General features: G+C 38.8%; 1 protein-coding gene across 2 annotated transcripts in view; it reads left to right on the forward strand.

The window, feature by feature from the left end:
• Positions 1–22,976, forward strand: part of LOC149011263 (uncharacterized) — a 63,582-nt gene that overhangs the window by 24,697 nt on the left and 15,909 nt on the right. For both annotated transcript variants that reach the window (XM_089163915.1, XM_089163913.1), the window contains exons 3-6: positions 5,013–6,366; positions 6,849–7,128; positions 9,735–9,842; positions 9,938–10,216. In XM_089163915.1, coding sequence (XP_089020041.1) covers positions 5,013–6,366; positions 6,849–7,128; positions 9,735–9,842; positions 9,938–10,216 — 2,021 coding nt within the window. The remainder of the gene's footprint in view (positions 1–5,012; positions 6,367–6,848; positions 7,129–9,734; positions 9,843–9,937; positions 10,217–22,976) is intronic.

Consider the following 22,976-nt stretch of genomic DNA (forward strand, 5'->3'; position numbering starts at 1 on the left):
ACTGAAACATATGAATAGTTAGGGAATGATGCACAGGTTTATGAGCTACGAAAGAAGCTTCATGAGTCTACCCAAAAGGAACTGACTGTGGCCCAATATTATGCTGAGTTGTGATCTCTTTGGCAAAAGTTGGATCATTATGGGGATTATCACCCCACTAATCCAGATGATGTGACTACTTATAAGAATCACGTTGATAAGATTCGGGTATATGACTTCTTGGTAGGTTTGAATGTGGAGTATGATCAGATCAGAGTGCAAGTATTAAGTCGTTCTACCTTTCCTACACTCGAACAGTCTTATGCCTTATTTCAGTACGAGGTAAGCTGTCAATTAGCCATGCTTCATGCACCTATTATGGAGAAATCAACCTTACAGTCTGTTAGCACTAAATCTGATTCGGCAAAGGAGATTGTCAAGCGCGAGCATTGTCACAAACCATATCATATCAAGGCCAATTGTTGGAAGCTCCATGGGAAGCTTGCTGGTTTTGAGCAAAAAAGAGCACAAAGAAGGGCAAACTTGAAAGCTAATCTATCTGAGACAGTTTCTTGGTTTTTCATAGGAGGAGTTAGCTACTTTACGATGTATTCTGCAGTCTTCTACTGCTGGTACAACCTCTATTACTGCTTCCTCCACTACCCATACCAACTCCTACCTTGTTATATCAGGTACAACTTTTGCAGGCTACCATGTTTCTTCAGTTTCTGCTCCCTGGATCATTGATACAGGAGCTATTGATCATATGACAGGTTCATCCTCTTTTTTTTTACATTATGTTCCAACTTCCGGAAAAGATAAAGTTCAAATTGCTGATGGCTCCTATTCTTCTTTTGCTAGAAAATGGACCATTCAACATTCTCCATCACTTTCTCTGTTTAAAGTTTTACACGTTCCCTCTTTCTTTACGAACTTGCTCTCTATTAGTAGTCTTACACATGCCTTGAATTGTAAAGTGATTTTCCCCCATCTTATTGTGTCTTCCAGGATCTGGTAATGGGGAAGGAGATTGGACGTGGTAAACTAGACAACGGACTTTATCTGTTGGAGCCAATTGGAGGATCTACTTCTGCTTTGACTGCATCTCCTAATCAGGACCATTCGGTAATATCAGACCTTCAGCAGTGGCACCGTAGGCTAGGTCACCCCCCCTAGGAACTATTAAGAAAGTGTTTCCCGATTTCGTTTCTTCTTGTAAGAAGGATGATTATTTTTGTGAAGCCTGCATTTTTGCGAAGCAGACTCGTTATACTTATTTACCTTCTCTTCATAATAGAAAATCTATTCCTTTTGGACTCATTCATACTGATGTGTGGAGCCTTTGCCAACGTGTGTCTATTACGGACCATAGGTATTTTGTTACTTTTATTGATTGTCACTCTCGTTCCACATGGATTTATCTTTTAAAACAAAAAAAATGAGGTATTTCGATGTTTTCGTGATTTTCATAATAGGATTAAGACTCAGTTCAATGCCACTGTGAAGATCCTTCACAGTGACAATGGCACAGAGTATATTGATGGTGTATTTCAGCGATATCTCTTTGACTCTGGCATAATACACCATACTAGTTGTGTTGATACTGCTGCTCAAAATGGGGTTGCTGAAAGGAAGAATCAACATCTTTTAGAGATAGCCCGTTCACTTATGATTGCTATGAATGTCCCTGACCAATACTGGAGTGATGCTATACTCACTGCATCTTACCTTATGAATAGGATGGCCAGTAGGATAGTTGGTTTTAAATGTCCTAATGAGCTTCTCTAGGGAACCTCTTTTTTTATTATTCCCCCAAAGGTTTTTGGATGTGTCTGTTATGTTAGAATCACAACCCATCAAAGTATGTTGGCTCCCCGTGGTCTACGTTGCATTTTTCTAGGGTATTCTGCTACTAAAAAAGGGTACAAATACTATCATCCACTTTCCAGGAAAACCATTGTTTCCATGGATGTCATTTTTAATGAGTCTTGACAACATAACTTATGAGTTCAAGAAGTGTTTCTTGACCGAGGGAGACTTCAGCCAATATACTTGAGGACTTTAATTCCCCCCTCCGTTTTTTGAACCATGTGAAGAACCTAGTCATGGGGAGACCACTCTTGTGAGGTACATTATTAAGGTATTTCAAAACAAGATTGACCAGAATAAGGAGGTGCAGACTTATCAGAGGAAGAATTACAACCGGCTAAAGCAGGTGGAGAAAGGTGACACGTTACCACTTTAATCTCCTGCTCCAGAATCATATTCTATTGTTCCCCTTGAGGTATCTTATTCTGATCTTCCTATTGTTGTTAGAAAATGAGTCCGGTCTTATACTCAGCATCCCATAGCTAAATATGTCTCTTATGACTCTTTGCTAACTCTTACCGTGCTTTTATATCCTCTCTATCATCCATATTTGTTCCTAAAAGTTGCCAGGAAGCCTATACTAATAAGAGATGGAAGATAGCTATGGTAGAGGAAATGCAGGTAATGAAGAAAAATGATACTTGGGAGCTGGTTACACTTTAGGAAAAAAACTAGTGGGCTACAAATGGATGTTTGTGGTTAAACAAAATATGGATGGATCAGTCAACAAGTTGAAGGCTAGACTAGTTGCAAAGGGGTTTACCCAGACCTATGAGATTGATTATCAGAAGACTTTTGCCCCTATTGCAAAACTGAACACTGTCAGAGTCTTGTTGTCTGTAGCTGTGAACAAAGACTGGAATTTGCACCAACTAGACGTAAATAATGCCTTCTTATATGAGGAGTTAGAGGAAGAAGTCTATATAGAAATCCCACATGGTTTCTCCGATGACAATGCTGCAGGGAAAGTTTGTCAGTTAAAGAGGTCAATTTATGGGTTAAAACTATCTTTTAGATGCTGGTTTGGACGCCTCCTGAAGGCAATGACTTCTATTGGGTCCAAGCAAAGCAATGCTGATCTGATCATACACTATTTGTCAAGAAGTTAGGTACTAACATCACACTTCTCATTTTTTATGTAGACGATATTGTCATCACAGGGAATGATGGTGAAGAAATTCAAAGTTGAAGGACTTTTTTGACAAAGAGTTTGAGATTAAAGATCTAGGGAAGTTACAGTATTTCTTAGGGATTGAGGTGGCTCGATCAAAGAAAGGTATATTCCTATCTCAAAGAAAGTATGTCCTAGATTTATTATCAGAAGTGAGAATGTTGGGGTGTGAAGCAGTTGATACCCCTATTGAAGCTGGAGCTAAACTTAAAGAAAAAGAGGGAGAACCAATGGACAAAGGAAGATACCAAAGGCCGGTAGGGAAGCTTATTTACTTGTCCCACACCAGGCCAGACATCGCTTATGTTGTGGGGATAGTGAGCCAATTCATGCATGATCCATATTTAGCTCATATGAAGGCTGTTATCAGAATACTACAGTATTTGAAGGGAACTCTTGGAAAAGGAATACTTTTGTCACCCACTGATAATCTTAAGAGTAGAAGCATACACTGATGCAGATTGGGCTGGATCTCCAGACATGAAGTCAATTTCAGATTACTGTACCTTTGTTGGAGGTAATTTAGTTATTTGGAGAAGTAAGAAACAAAATGTGGTAGCTTTATCCAGTACTGAAGCTAAATATAGAGCTATGGTTGAAAGGCTTGCTACAAGATATTGGAGTCCAAGTTCCAAACCCTATGATGCTATATTGTGACAACAATGCTGCTATTAGTATTGCTAATAATGCGGTGCAACATGATCAAACTAAGCACATTGAAATTGACAGGTTTTTTGTCAAAGGAAAGCTGAAACAAGGGCTTATCTGCATGTCTTTTGTGAGGTCTGGAGACCAAGTGGCAGATGTTTTCACTAAGGGTTTGAAAGAAGGAGATTTCCTTCCTATTATAGGCAAGCTGGGCATGGCTAATATCCATGCCTCAACTTAAGGGGGGAGTGTTGTTGAGTTATACTAAGAGTTCGATTCTATTAAGAGTTTGTGTTCATGTAAATTTCTATTTCTTGTTACCCAAGTAAGGGTATTGTTCTTTACACTTTATTATAAATAGAGGGTTTGAGATCACACTGATCACAATAAGCCGTTCTACCAACATAGTGTTTTCTCAATAGTTTCCCACAGTGATTGTTCAATCTTTATTCAATCTAGGCTAAACTGTACGATCATAGACTGTCATGTTTATAGCCTTACATCAAAAGAAAGAACTTAATTCAAACTGAGAGACTTCATTTGTACTCAACTGAAACTTAGAAACCAACTTAACTATGGTTTCCTTTATAAGATAAGATATCCTTCTACAACTAAATAACAATCTCCTAAATCAAAGGAACTCTTTTTGAAATAAAAGACTTAAATTAACTATTAGAGTCCTTTAAAGAAAGACTCTTGAGGACTCAAGAACTCAACCAACAAGTCAAAACAAAGTCTTCTAAATAAAACTTGACTCTGAAAATCAAACTGAAAATTCGAAATTTGAATTCCAGCAATTAATTAGGGCTGACCAAGTACCCTTTTTAGGGTTTGGTCAGCCCTAAGTGCGCCACCCCGCCGGGGGGGGCTTGGGGCCCACAGCAGGGTTTCGGCCAGGGTGGGTGACCATTGTTCACATAAGTTGGTTTCTTCTCCCTCCTGGTATCAGAAACTAAAGAAGATTCTTTTCTGCTTTTCTAGACCAGATGTTGTTCCTGTTTTATCATTAACTTTATTTTAAGTGAATCCTTTTGTTTGACCTTAATACTGTTATGCTGGACTGCTTTTAGAGGCTAATTCAGGTTTCTGGTTGTGGATGTTGTCCTCTTTTTCTTTCTTTCTTTATTTCTTATTTTAAGAAGTTTGGCACAAATGTGCTGTTGCGGTTGTCTTTTTTTATTGTATTAAATTAAATGTGCGTGTTTTGTATTTTTTATTAATATATATATATATATATATATATATATATATATATATATATATATATATATATATATATATATATATATATATATATATATATATATATATATATTTCTGAACCCTTGACTTTTAATGATAACAGGTGGAAGGAGGGCTCTTGGAAGTAGTTGGCTGTCGGTAAGCCAGGGCATTGCTGAGGATAATTCTGATTTAGTTTCTGGTTTTGCCACCGTTGGTGATGGCTTGAGTGAGTTAGTTGACTATCCTAATGATTATTGGGACTCTGATGAGTATGATGATGATGATGATGTGGGATACATGAGACAACCAATTGAAGATGAAACCTGGTTTCTGGCTCATGAAATTGACTACCCAAGTGACAATGAAAAAGGAACGGTGCATAGGGGTATTCCAGACCAGCATGAAAGTGGTCAAACAAAAGATGAGGATGATGACCAATCTTTTGCTGAGGAGGACTCCTACTTCTCTGGGGAACAGTATTTTCAGGGGAAAAATATTGAACCAGTTGTTGCAACAGATGATCCTATAGGGCTTTCAATGACCGAAATGTATGAAAGGAATCATGAAAATGATTTAATTGCTCAATATGATGGGCAATTGATGGATGAAGAGGAGCTAAAGTTGATGCGTGCAGAGCCTGTTTGGCAGGGTTTTGTTACACAGACAAATGATTTCATCACGATAGGCAATGGGAGAGTGCTCAATGAGTGTGAAAGGCCTCGACCTGATGATCTTTCTATGGATGATGACCAACACGGTTCTGTTAGATCAATTGGTGTAGGGATCTACAGTGATATTGCTGATATAGGCAGTGAAGTACGGGAAAGTTTGGTTGGAGGAAGCAGTGAAGGGGATTTGGAATACTTCCAGGATCATGATGTTGGTATTGGTGCATCCAGACATTTGCAGCATGACACTGATGAGAGATATTATGATAGATCTAGTAAGGATAAGCAGATGGCACTCAAGCAGGGTTCTGATAAATTGTTTACGGGGAATGACAAAGCTACCTTTGTGGTGACCAATAACCATGGTGATGTTGGCTTTTCTTTTCCACCTCCAACAGGCGTAGAGTCGATGCAGGCTAACTCTGGTAAAACTTTATTTTCAAGGAGAAATGCTGTTACTGGTGATGAAGCTGGTAATTGTGGCAATGGTTCGATGGGGACTGATGACTTGCTCGCCACATGGAAGCAGAGAAGCAGTGATTCATCATCCGTCAAGAGTTCTAGAGAAGAAAACATTGCTAATATCAGCAATTCTACTGCTTCGACAGTCTCAAATTACGAATATGCTGAAAGAGAACATATTAAAAAAGGTGAAGATGACAAAGCTAGTGATGTAAGAGAAGAAGATCCAGGGACCACATTAGAGGATGAAGAGGCAGCAGCTGTCCAGGAGCAAGTGAGACAGATCAAGGTGCAGGAGGAAGAATTTGAAACTTTTAACCTCAAGATTGTTCATAGGAAAAACAGGCAAGTTTTTACTCTAATTCTGATCTAGTGGAACTTCTACGGATTTTTTTTAAGTTTAAAAATGTAAGCCCTTGATAGTTGATATTTTCTAGTTATCTTCTGTTTCATTGTTTGATTAATTCTATATGGCCTGTTTGTGACCCCCCGACCCCAAACAGCAAAAGGAAGAAAAAAATGGTTTTAATGTTTGTGTTGTGTGTGGATGGGATGGTATTTTTGGACGGCGGTTCTTTGTAATCTATTGTTTCTTATTGAATCCATGTAATCCACCTCTTAAAGTTGGGTTAAGTCTTGGATGGTGTTGTCATTGTTGTGTACTCTGTCTGGCCTGTTCTATCAATATTTCTCTCTGATTAAGGGATGCTGTTCTGTAATTTCCTTTTGCTACTGGATCTGCTAGTTGGAGAGGCCCCACCACTTCTATTTACTTATCTTTGGTCTTATCTGACTTTTATCTGAATTTCTGTTACTTCTTTCCCCAGAACTGGCTTTGAGGAGGATAAAAATTTCAATGTTGTTCTTAATTCTGTGATTGCTGGGCGGTACCATGTTACTGAATATCTTGGATCAGCTGCATTTAGTAAAGCCATTCAAGCGCATGACTTACACACAGGCATGGATGTCTGTGTGAAAATTATTAAGAATAACAAAGACTTTTTTGATCAGAGCCTTGATGAAATAAAGCTTCTCAAGTATGTCAACAAGCATGATCCTGCTGACAAGTACCATATCCTACGCTTGTATGATTATTTCTATTATCGAGTAAGTCAGAATTATTCTGGACTTTTTTTTTAATATTTTTTAACTGCTGCTTTACCTTGATTTTAGACCTTTCTTATGATAAATATAATTCCGATCTAGGTTGTATAATGTTTAATAGCTGAAACATCATCTGAGCAAAATTTGCTGGGGTAAGACTGCATAGAAAAATTGTCCCCCTGGAATCCGCTTTTGCAAAAGCCTTCAGCACCGGGTTCACCCTTTTAATGTTTCAATTGCTATGTTGTACTAATGAAGTTTCAATTGTTAAGAATCTTAGATTTGTTTCCTAGTTACTTCTTTGCTACTTATTATAGGATATTTTTGTCTGTGTTTTTATCTAGTTTGGGCACAATCTTAGCTTTTACCAGACTAGCTCACATACACTGGCAGTGCCCCCCACCCAATTGTCTTTGGTAGTGGTCAGTGTAACGTGCCCACAAATCCTGGAGGCTTCTTTTTCTTGTGGTTGGGCCTTTGGCTCAAAGAAAAAACATTTTTTTGAATGTTAAAGATTGCTAATATCCATATAATACAGTGTCATGTATGCTGTAAATATACAAAAATTTGACTGCTTGAAGCCTGTCTGAATCTATAACTGCAAGAGAATCTTAGCACCAACAGTGTGCATATCCTCCAGGTCTTTCCACCTCACTTGGGATTTTTAATCTCTATGTTATTAAAAGAGAAACTCAAAGTCAAAATGTTCACTTTGTCTTGCAATCTGAGTTCAATTGTATAGAGATTTCCTACTGTCTGTGTCATACCAGATGTAGTAGGATAGAAATTTTTAATCCAGCAATGGTACTAACAAAAAGTGTACGAGGCTTTATTCTCAACAACCAGGACTTGTGAGAACAAAAGACAACAGTGGTGAGGGAGAACAGGAGAGAGAGGGTGCACACAACATGGAATGGATTGCCTCTATCATGGACTGCCCTCTCCCTTGTGCTAATCAAACAATTAACTCTTAGTAGAAGAACTGGGTGTCTAATAAAAAACAAAGGCTTACTATATTAGCTAACAACGATTATCCTAGACTATGACTCAACTTAGAATTGTCATAGACTATAACTCCTAAACTTTCCACCACTTTTGACTTCATGCTGACCCTCCACGAACAATGGAACACAATCAAGACACCCCCTGAAGTCTTTTTTTTTTTTGGGGGGGGGGGAACACGCGTATACGTCTTTACAGGACAGGAATATATGTATTAACACATATCCAGCGTGAATTCATCTGAAAAGAAAAAAAATAGATCCCGCTTGAACATATATAGCAGTCAGATACCAGTGAGTACACATAGAACTTCTCTCTTATACCAATTACAACTCAAGCACGCTACTCATCAAAAGCGACGATAGAGAAAACTCATTGTGTCAAATAAATCGAGTAGCAAAGATCAAAAGAAAGTTATAGAGGACATCAATCATGATCTATAATAGCAAGGTTGTTGCAAACATCAATTCCATAACTCTTAGGGAAGTTAAGTAGTAATTAGTAATCTTCGCAAATTAGGCAATAAAAAGTGCATCGTAGGTCGTTGCGAAAATCATCGTAACCCTTTCAAGGAAGAAAGTACTAGTCATCTTCACGAAGACAGTAAATAAGAATATGTATGTTAGGTTGTTGTGAACCACTAATAGAAAATGTATTATAGGTTACTGTAAACCACATACACAGCATAAGGTTGCTGGGAAGCCCAAGTAGCTGCATACAGTTATTGTAAACCACGAGTAGTAGGCTAGTAGCATAAGGTTGCTGAGAACCACCAGTAGCAGCATTATTTAAGGTTGCTTGGAACCAAAAGCAGCAGCCTAAGGGCTGAGGACCACGTGAAAAATTCTTGTTGCCGAATACCACAGCTACCTTCATAAATCATATGTAAATATTGTTTTGAGGAAATGAGCAGATAACACGAGTTTTCTTGTTGGAAATTCCGTTTTTTAATCCAACATCCTGAAAACTAGGCTTTGAAAGGATAGGTGATGATGTTTGGTAGGTATTGGTAGTGCTTGTGGATTGGTGATGGATAGCAGTGGTTTAAGAATAGCAGATGCATCTTTGTGACATGCTTTGTTGATTTGGTGCTTTCTCTTCCCTAATCAATTTCTCAATATCATTTGCTGAAAAATTTCCTCTGCAAGTCTGTATTCTATATGAAGACCTGAGTTGTTGCAAAACCATGTACGACTTACCCTTTGAATGTTTGCCTGCATCTTATGATTGTCTTTTTTGAGGATGCTTATGTCCTCCATGTAGTCATGTCGAGTTGTTGTGCATCATTGGCCTTGGCTTTTGTGGGTGATTATGCATGATTATCATTCATATGTTGCTGAACCTATTGCGTGGTTGGGGTTGCATTCATATATGTGCTGTGTGTTGGTTTACCATATGGGTTGTTGCTCTTTTGCTATTTTTTTATATTTTCCCCATGGGGATGGTGAAGAGGGTTGGGTGTCTGTGTCTAAACTAGTAATCTAGTGGATCAGAGCAACTTGTTGGTTTTGTCCTGACCTAGTTACCTTTTTTACATTTAGGAGATCTCCAAACTTGATTGTTTCTGGATTGTGAAGTTGTCTCTGACTTGTATTTAACGTGTCTAGGAGCATTTGCTAATTGTATGTGAACTTCTCAAGGCAAATTTGTATGAATTTCACAAATTCAATCGAGAATCTGGTGGAGAGGTTTACTTTACAATGCCGAGGTTGCAGGTATGTTTGATTGGAAAACTTGAATTTCTATGTATGCTGTTTACAATGCTGCTTTGCTGCATATAACTGATATTTTCTTGATTCTGTATGTGCAGTCAATTACTATTCAGTGTTTGGAGGCTCTCCAATTTTTGCATGGTCTTGGCCTTATTCATTGTGATTTGAAGCCTGAGAATATTTTGGTAAAGAGCTACAGTAGATGTGAGGTGAAGGTTATAGACCTTGGTAGTAGCTGCTTTGAAACAGATCATCTCTGCTCTTATGTACAGTCGAGGTCTTATCGTGCACCAGAGGTTATCCTAGGGCTTCCATATGATAAGAAGATAGACATATGGTCACTGGGCTGCATCTTGGCAGAGCTTTGCACTGGAAATGTAAGTTGTCTGTTCTTCGTCAACTCGGCACGGTTATTTTCTAATATTCTGTTCTTTTTAGAGATGGTGACTGTGTCTTTTTCGTATGATGAGCATGAGCAACAAATTTCATACAGCTGAAATCTTTTTCAATATAAAACAAGAAGTGATTGGTTCTCATCATGTGCAGGACTAATATTTTTCAGTTTTTTGTGCTTTCTGTACTGTAACCTATTCAAATAAATCACTGATTGTTGCCAAAACTCTTCTAGCTGCACATGTGAAATGAAGCATTTTTTGTGGGGTAAGCTTTGGCTGTTTTGGGTACTTGATCTAGTGGGTAATTTGTTTATGGTCTTGTTAGGCCTAGCTGAATGAATCCAGTGCAAGATTGAATCACGCACGAAAGGAAATAGAAGAGAGCACACCAAATTGATGATGGACTTCAGCCAGAACCAGCCCTACATCTCCGAAGCTCAGGATAGAGTTCGATTCACTATACCAAGATCAATATCCTTACATATGCTGTATAATAACGAATCAAATCAATGAACCTCATACCTGAGTCGCTAAAATCTTACAAGTACATGCAATAAACACCATGAATCACCAATTACAGCAATACAGCATACGCTGAACAGATAGATGGGAGGAGAAAAGGAGAAAAACCCTAAATCACAAAGCACTAGAGGAACCAAAGACAATTACATTTCAAAACCCCAAAATGAGATTAAATACTCTGGTCCAAACTCAGGTATGTTGGTGCTGGTTCATGTTTGGTATGAATCAGAGTGAACCCATCAATTCCTTCAAACCAAGCCGCCTTCTGATTTAAGAGGGCAAAATTACAGATTAACCCTCACAGGTCCATATGGATTGATTAGGGCCAATGTTATTGTTAATTAAAGAGAGAACCAGAGAAGAGAGAAGAACTCAACAAAGGAGGTTAAACACATTTACTTTTAAGACCTCCAAAGTACTTCTCAGAAATAGGAAATCATGTACAAAGGACTTGGGAATCCTAAAAAGAATAAAATATGATAGTAAAACCCAAAAAACCCAAAACCCTAGCAAGGGAATTAGAACACAAACAAACCAAACCCAAACTAGGGAATTAGAAACACATTTATTAGGAAACAGTTGGGGAAACCACTTGCTAAAACCACCCATACTCCCTGACCAAAACCAAGGAAAAAATATTGATCGATATGGAAATTTCGACCGAAACTGGATACTTTTTATCTGACTCTTGAAAAGTCAATTTCGAGCCTCAAATGCACTCAAATTGATTTGGATTTTTGCATACTACCTATTTCAAGCATAATAAACACTATAGAGCTACTAGTTTACTAAAAAACTACTGAAAATGTAACATCCAACATTCCAAGTATATAGTACATGAATCAGAGAAGAAGCGGGAATGTTATTACTTACAAGTCTATTCTATTGAAGCCTCAAGGTCTCCCTCTTCCGTCTGCACCCCATACAAATGACAATACAACTCCTATGATGTTTGCCCCATATAGTTTTTGACGTAGTCAACAACTGCATCTTTGTACGTGGCCTCATCCACATGCATAAGATTTCTTGACGGTGGGAAGTTGTGAATCTCCAAAGGAACTGGTGGTGGTGGGCCTTGTGGCTGTGGAATAGTGTGGAAGATTTGCTCAACAAATGAAAGAGCACCCTGGCTCTCAGGAGAAGGATAATGATACTGATAAGGTCCCAGTGGCTGACTCCGATAATTGACAGTGGGAGGGACACAACTATCTTAAAATATATCTTATGTATTTTAAAATATATAAAATACACACAAACTATCTTAAAAATATCCACAACATGCTCCAAAAATTGCATACATGCTTCCGCTAATACTCTGCTATTTTAAAATTTAAAACAAAAATTAATTAGTTTTTTTTTAATATTTAAATATATATTAAATACAGTAAAATCACATAATTAACAGAAAAAAAAAATAAAATTCAACACCATCACAGCAATATGGTGTCTCAACTCTCACATACATTCATTTGAAGCTTATACATGTACTATACATATACATTTTTAGCAATATACATAATTTAGTAAATAATTTTTAATAACAGAAAAATAAAAATAGTAGGAAGAATAAAAAAATAATTTTGACACTACAAATTCATAGATCAACACTCTAAAGTAAACATACATAAATTTTGAAGCAATCTAACATGATTTAAGGCACAAATGAAACAAAAATAAAAAAAATGAGGAAGTTGGTTACTTACCTTGCAAGATTTGAGAAAATGCACAAATGGAGGAGCAAATCAAGTGTTTGAAGGAAATGGAGTACTAGAAATTAGGTGTAGAAGGGGATGAAAGCAAGAGAAATCACCAAAAATTTCAAAAGGGGGTCAAAATGCAGAGGGCGATATCGCTTGAAATGACGATATAGCGTCGGTAGGTCAAAACTGGGTCGATTTTGGGTATTTTATAACCTGTGTAAGTAACATTTCGGCCCGATATGGTATCGGGCCGATATTTTGACTCGTATCGACCGATATATCGGTCGATACGAAACGATATTCTACACTTTTCGTTCCTACAACTACATTTCGTTTCGATTTCAAAATTTGCAGACATATCGATCGATATTTTGACCATATCGATCGATTTTTGTTCCATGACCTAAACCTTAGCTGGAATACAAGTCTAGCCCTAGAAACCGTTGAAGCTACAGCCCTATTTGAGCGTGATGCATCGGAGATGGTGAAGTGGTAGATGTAGTAACAGTATAAGTTCCTTTTGCATCCAATTATTGTTAATATACCCCCCACTCTTAAATCCTCTGATGTGAACAATGGTCTACCCCCTGGCTGAAACCTTGGAGTGGCCTTGGTGCCCACTCCAAGATGATGCACCTAGGGCTGGCTAAATCCTAGAAAAGGCATTTTGGTCATTTTTCTGGCCCTAATTTGCTTCCAATTTTATTTTCTGAATTTTAGTTTTAATTTGTAGAGTCCAGTCATGTTTTAAGTCTTAGTTTGAGTTCTTGAGTCCTAAGGAATTTTTTTTTTCCTTCTAAAGTAGGAGTCTTATAGATAATTAGGTCTTTTATTTCAAAAAGAGTTATTTTATTTTATGTTGTTGGTGAATTTAGTTGTAAAGGGTATCCTAACTTATAAAGGAAAACCTAGTTGAGTCAGTTTCTAGAAATCCTAGTTGAGTCTGTGTAGAGTCCTCCAATTAGAGTTAGATTCTTTCTTTGTTTATGTAAAACTATAAATAAGCCATTCTATCACTGTAAAATGCAGTCTGTATTGAATAAAGATTGAAGAGAACTTGTGGGGAACAGGTTGTGGTTTTCTTGGAAGGGCCACAGGGAATTTGTAGAGTTTTGATTCAATTTGCAGCAACCATTATTCAGCAGACCAGCAACCTTCTTCTCCAGCAGCATACCAGTTTAATACCAGCAACCCAAGCCCTATCACACCCCCCATCTCTATCTTGCGATAGCTAGGAGACCCCGACCCCTGCAAGCGCATCCCCTATTCCCCCTCCCCTACCCCCCTGCGACAGACCTGAACCCCTCCTAGCCTGCGACCCCCCTTTTCCTCTCTCTTCTCTCTCAGCTCCCTCTCTCTTTCTCTTTTCTGAATTGCGGCAGAATAGAAAACAGAAAAGAAGGAAAAGAAAAAGAAAGAAAAAGAAAAGAAAAGAAAAGAAAGGAAAGAAAAAAGAAAAAAAGAAAAGAAAAGAAGAGGAAAGAAAGAAAGATCCAAGAAAATAAACTGGCCAAGTCCATTCCTGAAACATTCAAATTTCTCTTGTCAATTGTTTCACCCAAAAGATTTATCCAAACCCTCCCATACCCAGCCGTAATTTTAGGTAATGACAGATCACCCCACCACTTCCCAAATAGTTTTGTTAAAACACTAACCCTTCCTATTACCCTCCCATAAATTCTTTAGGGATCCACTAACATCTCAATGTTTTCCTTTGCCTGCCAGGACTCAATTTCATCTTCCCCAATAATTGAATAAGTTTACCCTTAGATTTTGGGTATCTCAATTACACCCACTGGAGCCTTAGGTTGCAGTAGCATTCCCAAATCATTCTCAAGGACCCTCCCTTTTTCCATTGGAAACCGGGGTTGGCAACCAAAAAAAAAAAAAAAAAAAGAAGATTATCCTTGACAAACCCTTAATTGTAGGGAATTCATCCAAGAAATCCTAACCCTAAAATCAGGTTTACATCACCCTCCATCAATCTTCTTCCTTGTGTGAAGGTCTTGAATTACACAATAAGAAGGATGATATCTTTATATCATGTTGTTCTCCTAGAGTTACTTGGAGCATCTGTCAATGTCTAATGGCACAGAACAAATAAGAGATTTTATAAGTTGACTTCAAAATAAAAGCTTTCAAGGTAATTAGGAACATGAAGAACAGGACAGAAGGTCATAGAGGGTGTGGATGACATGGTTCTGCAGCTAGATACCTAAGTAGAGAGTCCATCAGTAAGAGTGGCGTTGGAAGAGGTTTGAACTTAATTCATTTTTTTGATGGCGTGAGTGTGTGTGTTCGGGAGTGCGCATGTTCTGGGTGGGGGCGGGTGTGTGTGGGGGGGGGTGTTGGGGTGAAGTGAGTGTGTGGATGGGAATGAAGCATTAAAATCAATAGACCTTGAGATACGACAGCAACTATAACCTTATTCCAAAGCCAGATTCAAGAAAAATCTCCCTATATGCGGTCATGACATGGGTCCTTACCCTGCACAGAACTCCATTTGTGGTCGGATGCATTTGTAGTCCTTTAACCATGCCTCAGTAAGTGTAAGAAAACATTCGCATAATGATTTTTTTCCTTTTTGAAACTGAAGTGTGTAATGGAGATTATTTATACATTTGGAAGATGTGCTTCTCTTGAGAAATCTTTCATGCAGATGTTCCACATATGCTTGGCCAGATTGTGAAATGTATCATTTGAAACCACGGTTTAAGACTGTTCCACTATATTTTGGTCATAAAGCTCTCGCACATCCATCACCACAGGTAGTTTTGGTAGAAGGTTCTTTTGGATCATCGATAATGTACTTTTGACTCGATTTCTGGCATAAATATATGCTTGTAGGGCCCGAATCCATAAAAGGTGGGGGTTGGAATGCCTGGAAAGTTCAATAGTAGTACTCTAAACTTAACTGTGCATAAGTTGTTTACGGTCACTGGTGCAGAATTGAGAAGGGCCTGTTATGATGGACTTTAGTGGGAGACGGAAGAATAGGAAGAAGGGGAAGTAGGAAAACATATTCAAACACAGACGCTCTCTCACCCTGGAGCTTCCCTACTAGTTCCTCAATAGTCAAACTGAATAATACTGAGTACTGTACGGTTACAGTGAAATAAATAACGCCATAGGCCTTGCGTAAAATAGAAAGCAATTGAAAAAAGAAATGTTCCATAATAACCCTCATTTGAAACATGAAACAAAATTAGAAGCTCAATGTGATTTACCAATATGGCCACCCCCCTGGTTTGGGTCTCCAAAGTGGGTCATCTTGGTCCAGCCAACCGAAGGTTGCTTAGTACCTCTCCCCCTTTGGGAAGAACTTGTCTCTGTCAAGTTTGGAAAGGGGCCAAGGAGACCATTTGAAACAACTCGCTGGAGGAGGAATGAGCCTACTACATTCTTGAGCTTAATGTCAGTAAGCTCCTTGGCAAGAAAAAACTTCATGGTTTTGTGCCATGCTCGAAGGTGTACTTTATTTGCATGGCCTAAATTTTGATCTTTTTTTCAAATAGCCTTGGTTGTACAAGAAGAATATGACAGACCATCAAGGGAGGGTTTTGCATTGTATTATTGCTAATACACCACTAGACTAGTTAACCAATCATCTACAAATAATCTTCAGGTTACTGTTGCCCATGCAACATTGTAGGGGTTTGGATGTGGCACTGCCTAAAATCCCAACTTACAGAGAGAACATTTGTGCAACGATCACTAGTGATTGCCATAGTGCATTCTTGGTATTTCATTACAAACGTGTCTGGAGGATGCTGCTTTGACATCGATGTTCATCTTCAATATTTTGTGAGTAATCAAAACAGGGTGAAGGACATCACAAGCATATGGGTCGTCATCATTATTATTACTGATACCTTCATTTGTTGGCTGCTTTGTCAGTGAATTCAAATTGTAATTATTGGATTGCAATTAGAATCTAAAATGCTCTTGAGGAATATAAGGGATTGAAGTTTCTTTATCAATGTTAGGACATTGAGTACTATATGTCCCTAGGGCTAATTGGTAAAACACTTGGCCATAGAATATTAAGTTGTCTGGAAGACTCAAAACCACTGAGAGGTGGGGAATATTGTTGATTAGGCCATTTGATAGGACTTGAAGATGTCATAGATGAACCTCTGACTTATGGTTTGCTAACCAAAATGGACTTCTTTTGTGTAGAAGGCTGCAGTGAACGAAATTTATTACTCCTAGAATGTTCCTGGAGACTCCTTCGATTATATGGTTTCCTCAAATTTCCTCGACCTTATATGCCATTTGGATTGCTTCCTCAATAGTAGATAGTGTGCTAGTTGCAAGTGTGGTACTAATCTGTGGACGGAATCAGTGCGGGCCACTGGGACTTCCTGATGCAAGTAAGAAGTCTACCTACCCCTGGCCGAAACTCTAAAATGGGCCCATAGGCCCAAGTGGCACGCCTAGGGGCTGGCCAGAAACCCCTGGGGGCAATTTGGTCAATTTCCCCCACTTGATTAGCTAAGTATTTTTATTCCAGAATTTTTGTGAGTCCAAATATGATTTTATTTCCTTGTTTGAGTCAGTTGAGTCCTAGTTAGACTTCGAATGCCATTAGGAATCAATTTTAAATTAAGATTCCTTTTGGATAATTAGCTATTTATATGCAAGTTTGCTTCATTATTTTGTGGATGTTATTTAATTGGTTGTAAGGGGGAGCCTAGTCTATAAAGGGTTCCCCAGTTGAGTCAATCTTTAATTCCCAGTTAGAGTTTTAAATATTTCCCTCCATTTGTAAGGTTATAAATGGCCCATCCATCTCATTGTAAAGGACGTTGAATTGAATAATAATCTGAATTTGGGGGAATTGACTTGTGGTCTTCTTGAGAGGGCCACGGTAGGTTTTGAGGGTCATCTTCTTCAAGATTCAGCGGGATCTTCCAATCTCCAGCATCAGTTCAACAGACCAGCAATTTCCTCAAGTAAGTAGAGCTGCACTACCCCCTTCCCCTTCCTTTTTTCTCACTGAACACCATCACCCACCCCTCCCTTTCCTTGTGCAAGCACTCCCTCCCCTCTCCCAACCCTTCGACAGCCCTAACAGCCCCCTCCCACCTTTGTGATTTCCGCTAGGCCCCTCCCCCACCCTTCCAGCAATTCTAAACAATACCCCTATCCTCCCCCTCCCCCTCCCCCTCCCCTTTTTTCTCCATTCGGCCCCTCTCTTTTCCCCTTCTTGCAACAGATCTGAACCTAAAAAAAGAAAAGAAAAGATAGAAAAGAGAGAAGAAAGAAAAGAAAAAGAAAGAAAGAAAGAAAGAAAGAGTGCCCAAGAATTTTTCAAGATCCCTAGAACCCTCCCATACTCAATTGCAAGCTTCCTTGATCACCCTAGGGTAAGACTAGGTATCTCTAAACACAACCCATGCTGATTTGTTACAACCCGTAGTGATTAAGAGTCTTAAACCAGTGCATAAGAATTTGTTAAAACCCTAGCCATCCCAAAATCCAACCATACCAAATTTGCCGGTCTCTAAGGCGTTGTATGGCAATGATTCTGTGCCAATTTTCCCAATTCGGCATAGAATGAACTTTTTATGCTTCAGTACCAAATTGGACAAATTGGGCACATAATCGGTACTGAAATCTTGTATGGTTGGGCACAGATGGGCACGTTTATTTGGCAAATGGGCACAAAATCTTGTATAATATGTACAAAATGAGCACTTTTTTTTTAATGAAAAAAATAAAAAGGTAAATACACATCAGTTGATACACAATTGTAGAGAGATTGGTTGTAGAGAGAGGGCTTCGGCTTTGGTTGCAAAGAGATGGCAAGAATGAAGGCTACAAAATGCAGAGATTGCGAATCTTTGCTTGCTTAGGGCTTGAGAGAGACGAGAGAGTCGAGAGAGAGAGGGTTGAGAGAGACACAGATGTGTTGTTTTAGGGCTTTTGAAAATAGATGGGCAAATGACATCGATACCTCGATTAACCGTCAGCTTCCCTCTTTTGCCCCGCGTTTTCTACCAGAAGTGCTTCTGTGCCCAAGAAGCTCCAAATTGGAGGCTTCTTGTTCGCACATAAATTGTGTGCCAAACACCCAGTTCAACACACTTTTGTTGATCCAAGTATCCAACACACTATTTTTAGACCGGTTTACCATACATGATTTCAGCGACTTCTGGTCCAAACTGGGCAAATGGCATAGAATTAGTGTGCCATTATCATTGCCATACAACCCCTAACCGTCTCAAACCATACCCATGTAGACCCAAATTCACCCCATCCCTTTTCTTGACAACCTTAGGACATCCCATATCTCTCAACAAAACCTTAAACCTATCCCACATATCTCTTTTAACCAAATTCTGCAACCCATTAGAATTTGTTAATTCCAATTTTTACCCAAACCCTAAATTTATAAATTTTATCCATCCCATTCCTAGATTTGTTCACTATTTTGCTGGACTCAAGAGGATTGACTCTGGCCTAACCTTAATTCTAGGGAACAATCACAAAACCCTAGCCCTAGAATTGTGATTACATCACGACCTCATCCCAATCTAACTTAGAATTAGAGGGCTAAATAGTAGAAGTCAACCACATACTTCTTTCCTACCTGAAGTACACAAAATTTGAGGTTACATGCTGGTTGTAATCAGTAGGTTGGAACTGTTGGTCCATTACAATTTGCATCTCAGCTTGTCTACTAACTTTGCCTAAGTACGGTTTTGTTGTTGGTATTTCATCACCACGAGTTGTACCTTTTAGTTTCTACATGTTGCTCTGCTATTCATGTTGCATTATATTGTCCATATGGTGGTGGTGATTTTTGTTTTCTATTTTTCCTCTTTCTTTTCTCTTTTTTTTTTTTTTTTGTGGGGGGGGGGGGGGGGGAGGGGGGGGTGGAATTTCCTTAATTTACTGTATTTAAAAAAAAGTTACTTGATAAGGTTGTTTAAGAAAATTTTTCCTTGACAAGTTTTTATTTTGAAAATATTTGCCTATTATTTATTTTAATGTTTTATGTTCCCACCTAATAAAAACTGTGGCCTTAACTACTCATAATATCCTTTTAGAGTTTTTTTCGTTCCTAAAGGTTGATTAATATTCCGCATTTTTTCAACTTATGAAATAATTTACTCTACATTAATTATCAATCATCAAGTTGTTAGGAAATTTCTTTTAAAATCAATTTGGATTTTATTTTCTTTATGTTAAACCAATTTCACAATATTTTTGTTATCCATTGTATCTTAATTTTGTTAGAAATAAATTATAAAAAATTCATGATAATACTTTTCCCCCCTTTTTTAGGATTAAGGTATGAAGAAAATTCTAAAATTTACAATATTTATTTTAAAAATTATTTAGACTTTGACAATGATTGTTATTATTCATTATTTTTTAATTATTTTCTTTTAAGGAGTTAATTATCTAAGAATTAAAAAAAAAATGATAATTGGTAACAAAGTCGTGGGAGTGAGTTATAAAAAAATATTTAAAAAAACATGAGGAATAAAATTGTAGGAGTAAATTCGTAAAATACTTTTGAAAAACATGAGTAGTGGTGGTGGTTAATAAATTTTAGGAGTAAATTATTAAGAAAAAACTTTAAAAAGATAATTTTGGTAATTAAGGCCAATTTTTTTAGGCAGGAACAAAAACATTAAAATTGGTGATAGGTAAATATTTTCGAAGTTAAACCCATCAAGGTAAAACTTTTTTTAAACAACCTTATCAAGTAAATCTTTTTTAAATACATTAGATCAAGGAAATTTTCCCTTTTTTTATTAATTTTTTTGTGTTTTTTTTTTTTTTTTTGGGTTGTAGTTGGAAGAAATCTCAGGCTGCATTGGATTATTCCCTTTATTTTGAAGCCTCTAAATGGTGCATGTTGATACGCCACTGATTACACAAGTGTATAAACGTAAGAAGAGACAGAGAAAAACAGTAGAAGCATTGGTTGGAACAGGGCAGAACATAGATGAAACAGGGGAGATGTGGTAGCTACACCAGCAGCGGGTGTAGAGGGAGGCCAAGTGGCAACCCATTAGTGGGCAAACACCACCATTTCTGTTATGAGCTAAAGGACAAAATTGTCAGGCCAGGTGGCAGCAAGACAGTGGTTAAGAGAGCCAAGTTTGTTAGAGTTGCCAGGGGAATGGAAGAAGGGATATAAGGGGGATAGCAGAGGAAAGTTAAGGAGGAGGAGAAAAGGGAATGACAAGTTGATCTTGTGGGGAGAGGGAGCCTCTCAGGAGAAGGGAATAGCCTTCTGGTGTTAGTTGCAGCTTTATCTTGTTTTTGTTTTATCATTCCAAGAATTAGTTAGCCGATGAATAGAATCAGTTGTAGTGATTCAAGTTGGATTGTTATCGTAATACATATGCAATGATAACCAGTTCTCCTGCTTTGTTAGTGTTCTTTATTTATTAATCTGAGTAATCTGTTGTTGCTGTTTATTAAGTCTGAAAGGAAGATAGGTTAGGCTCGTAAGGGGTCCTAACAATCTGCTATCAGAGCGCGTCGATTCAGGGAATGGTAAGGAGTAGAATGGAGTCCAGAGTTGAATTGTTGGAAGACAGTGTGAAAGACTTGCAAACCCAATTGGCATTGATCGACTCTAAAATAGACAAGGTAGAACAAAGTCAGGTAGCGTTCATGAATGAGCTAAGAACTTACCTGGCAAAGGGGAAAGCCTTAGAGACCGATAGCCCATCGCTTGAAATCACGTTGGGAAGACAGGCCGAAACGGCACCAACATCCGTGAGGGACAACTTGTAGAGTGCCATCGTACAGGAGACACCACGGACCACAACTTCCTTGGGACGTTGCGATTTCTTTTTGAGGCATCTGGAGTTACCTATTTTCAATGGAGAAGATCCGAATGGATGGTCAGCTAGAGCGGAGAGATATTTTGGGTTGCAAGGGCTTACTGATGCAGAAAAGTTACAGGCAGCACTGATATGCTTCGAAGGACCTGCAATCGGGTGGGTACAGTTCCGAGAACTACAGAATCCCTTCCATACGTGGGAGGAGTTGAAGCAGGAGTTGCGAAAACGATTCGGTTCATCACAGGCAAGAACACCACAAGAGGCGATCATGGAATTGCGGCAAGGAAATACGGTTGTTGAGTATCGCAACCAATTTGAAGCCCTTACTGCCGCTGCCGGAGCCAAGGAAGAAGAATGGTTACAAGGGGCATTTTTGTTTGGACTGGGCGATGAAATTAAGGCTGAGTTGCGCCTATTTCAACCTAAAAATTTAGCCCAGGCAATGGATATGGCCCAATCCATCGAGGCCAAAAACAACACCCTTTGTGGGCTTAAGAAGTTTCCAATAGCGCAGCCCATCAGTGGTTGGGGACAGAATACGGCCCAAAGAACTGTCACTGAACCGAGCAAACCCTGTTGGCTCACGGCCCAATTAATCAGGTCTAGTGACTCAATCCAGTACCGGTTCGACTGTGGTTAATTGACCCAATGTAGGGCAAACCACAGTGAGTAGTGCGTCGTCTTCAAAGGGTGTTTTGTTTGCTACATCCGGCGGTGCAAGCAGTAGTAGCAATGGCCGTTCGAAATGGTTGACACCTGAGGAAATAAAAATGTAGATGGATAAAGGCTTATGCTTCCGGTGTGATGGACCCTACACTCGTGGTCACCAATGTCCATTGAAGCAACTGAGAGTCTTGCTTCTCCACAAAGACGAAACTCAGGGAGGAACAGAGGCACTCGCAGAAGCACCTATTGAAATCGAGGAAGAGCCACCTGATCCATTAACGGAAATTGAACTATCATACACCTCTCTCGCAGGGCTTGATTCCAGTGGTGTTGCTAGTCGACTGTGGCGCAACACACAACTTTATCTCACAACAAATGGTGCAGCAGATTGGGTTGAAAGTTGAGGGGAAGAAGCAATTTCAAGTCACTTTGGGGGTCGTAAGCACGTACAAGGCCAGGGAGTATGTCGCGATATTACCATATGCATCGGAGACGTGCAGTTTGTACAGGAACTCTTACCATTCGAATTTGGTGGAATCAATGTGATTTTAGGGGTGGAATGGCTTTCATCGTTGGGGGATATTCAGAGCAACTAGAAGCTCCAGACTCTGCAATTCAAATGGAAGAATAAACAGGTGAAATTAAGAGGGGATCCTACACTACTCAGGTTGGAGACATCTTTACACCAATTATGGAAGATAGCACAACAAGAGGGAAGTGGAATTTGGCTGAAACCTATGCAGGCAGATGTTCCGAAGCCATTTAGTCTCGACAGCAGAGTAAGTGCTTTATTGGAATATTTTAAATCCCTATTTGCAGAACCCAGGGACTTATCGCCAAGAAGACAACAAGATCATTCGATACGCTTGATCGAGGGTAGTAACCCACCAAACCTCAGGCCATACAGATACCCCCCATTCACAAAAAAATGAGGTGGAGAGATTAGTCAGTGAAATGTTAACTGCTGGACTAATTCGACCCAGTGTAAGTCCATATTCCAGCCCAGTGTTTTTGGTGAGGAAGAAAGACGGAGGATGGGGG

The sequence above is a fragment of the Hakea prostrata genome, chromosome 7 (assembly GCF_041222555.1).
Source record: "Hakea prostrata isolate BN-2017 chromosome 7, UWA_Hpros_2, whole genome shotgun sequence".
NCBI classification, from domain to species: domain Eukaryota; kingdom Viridiplantae; phylum Streptophyta; class Magnoliopsida; order Proteales; family Proteaceae; genus Hakea; species Hakea prostrata.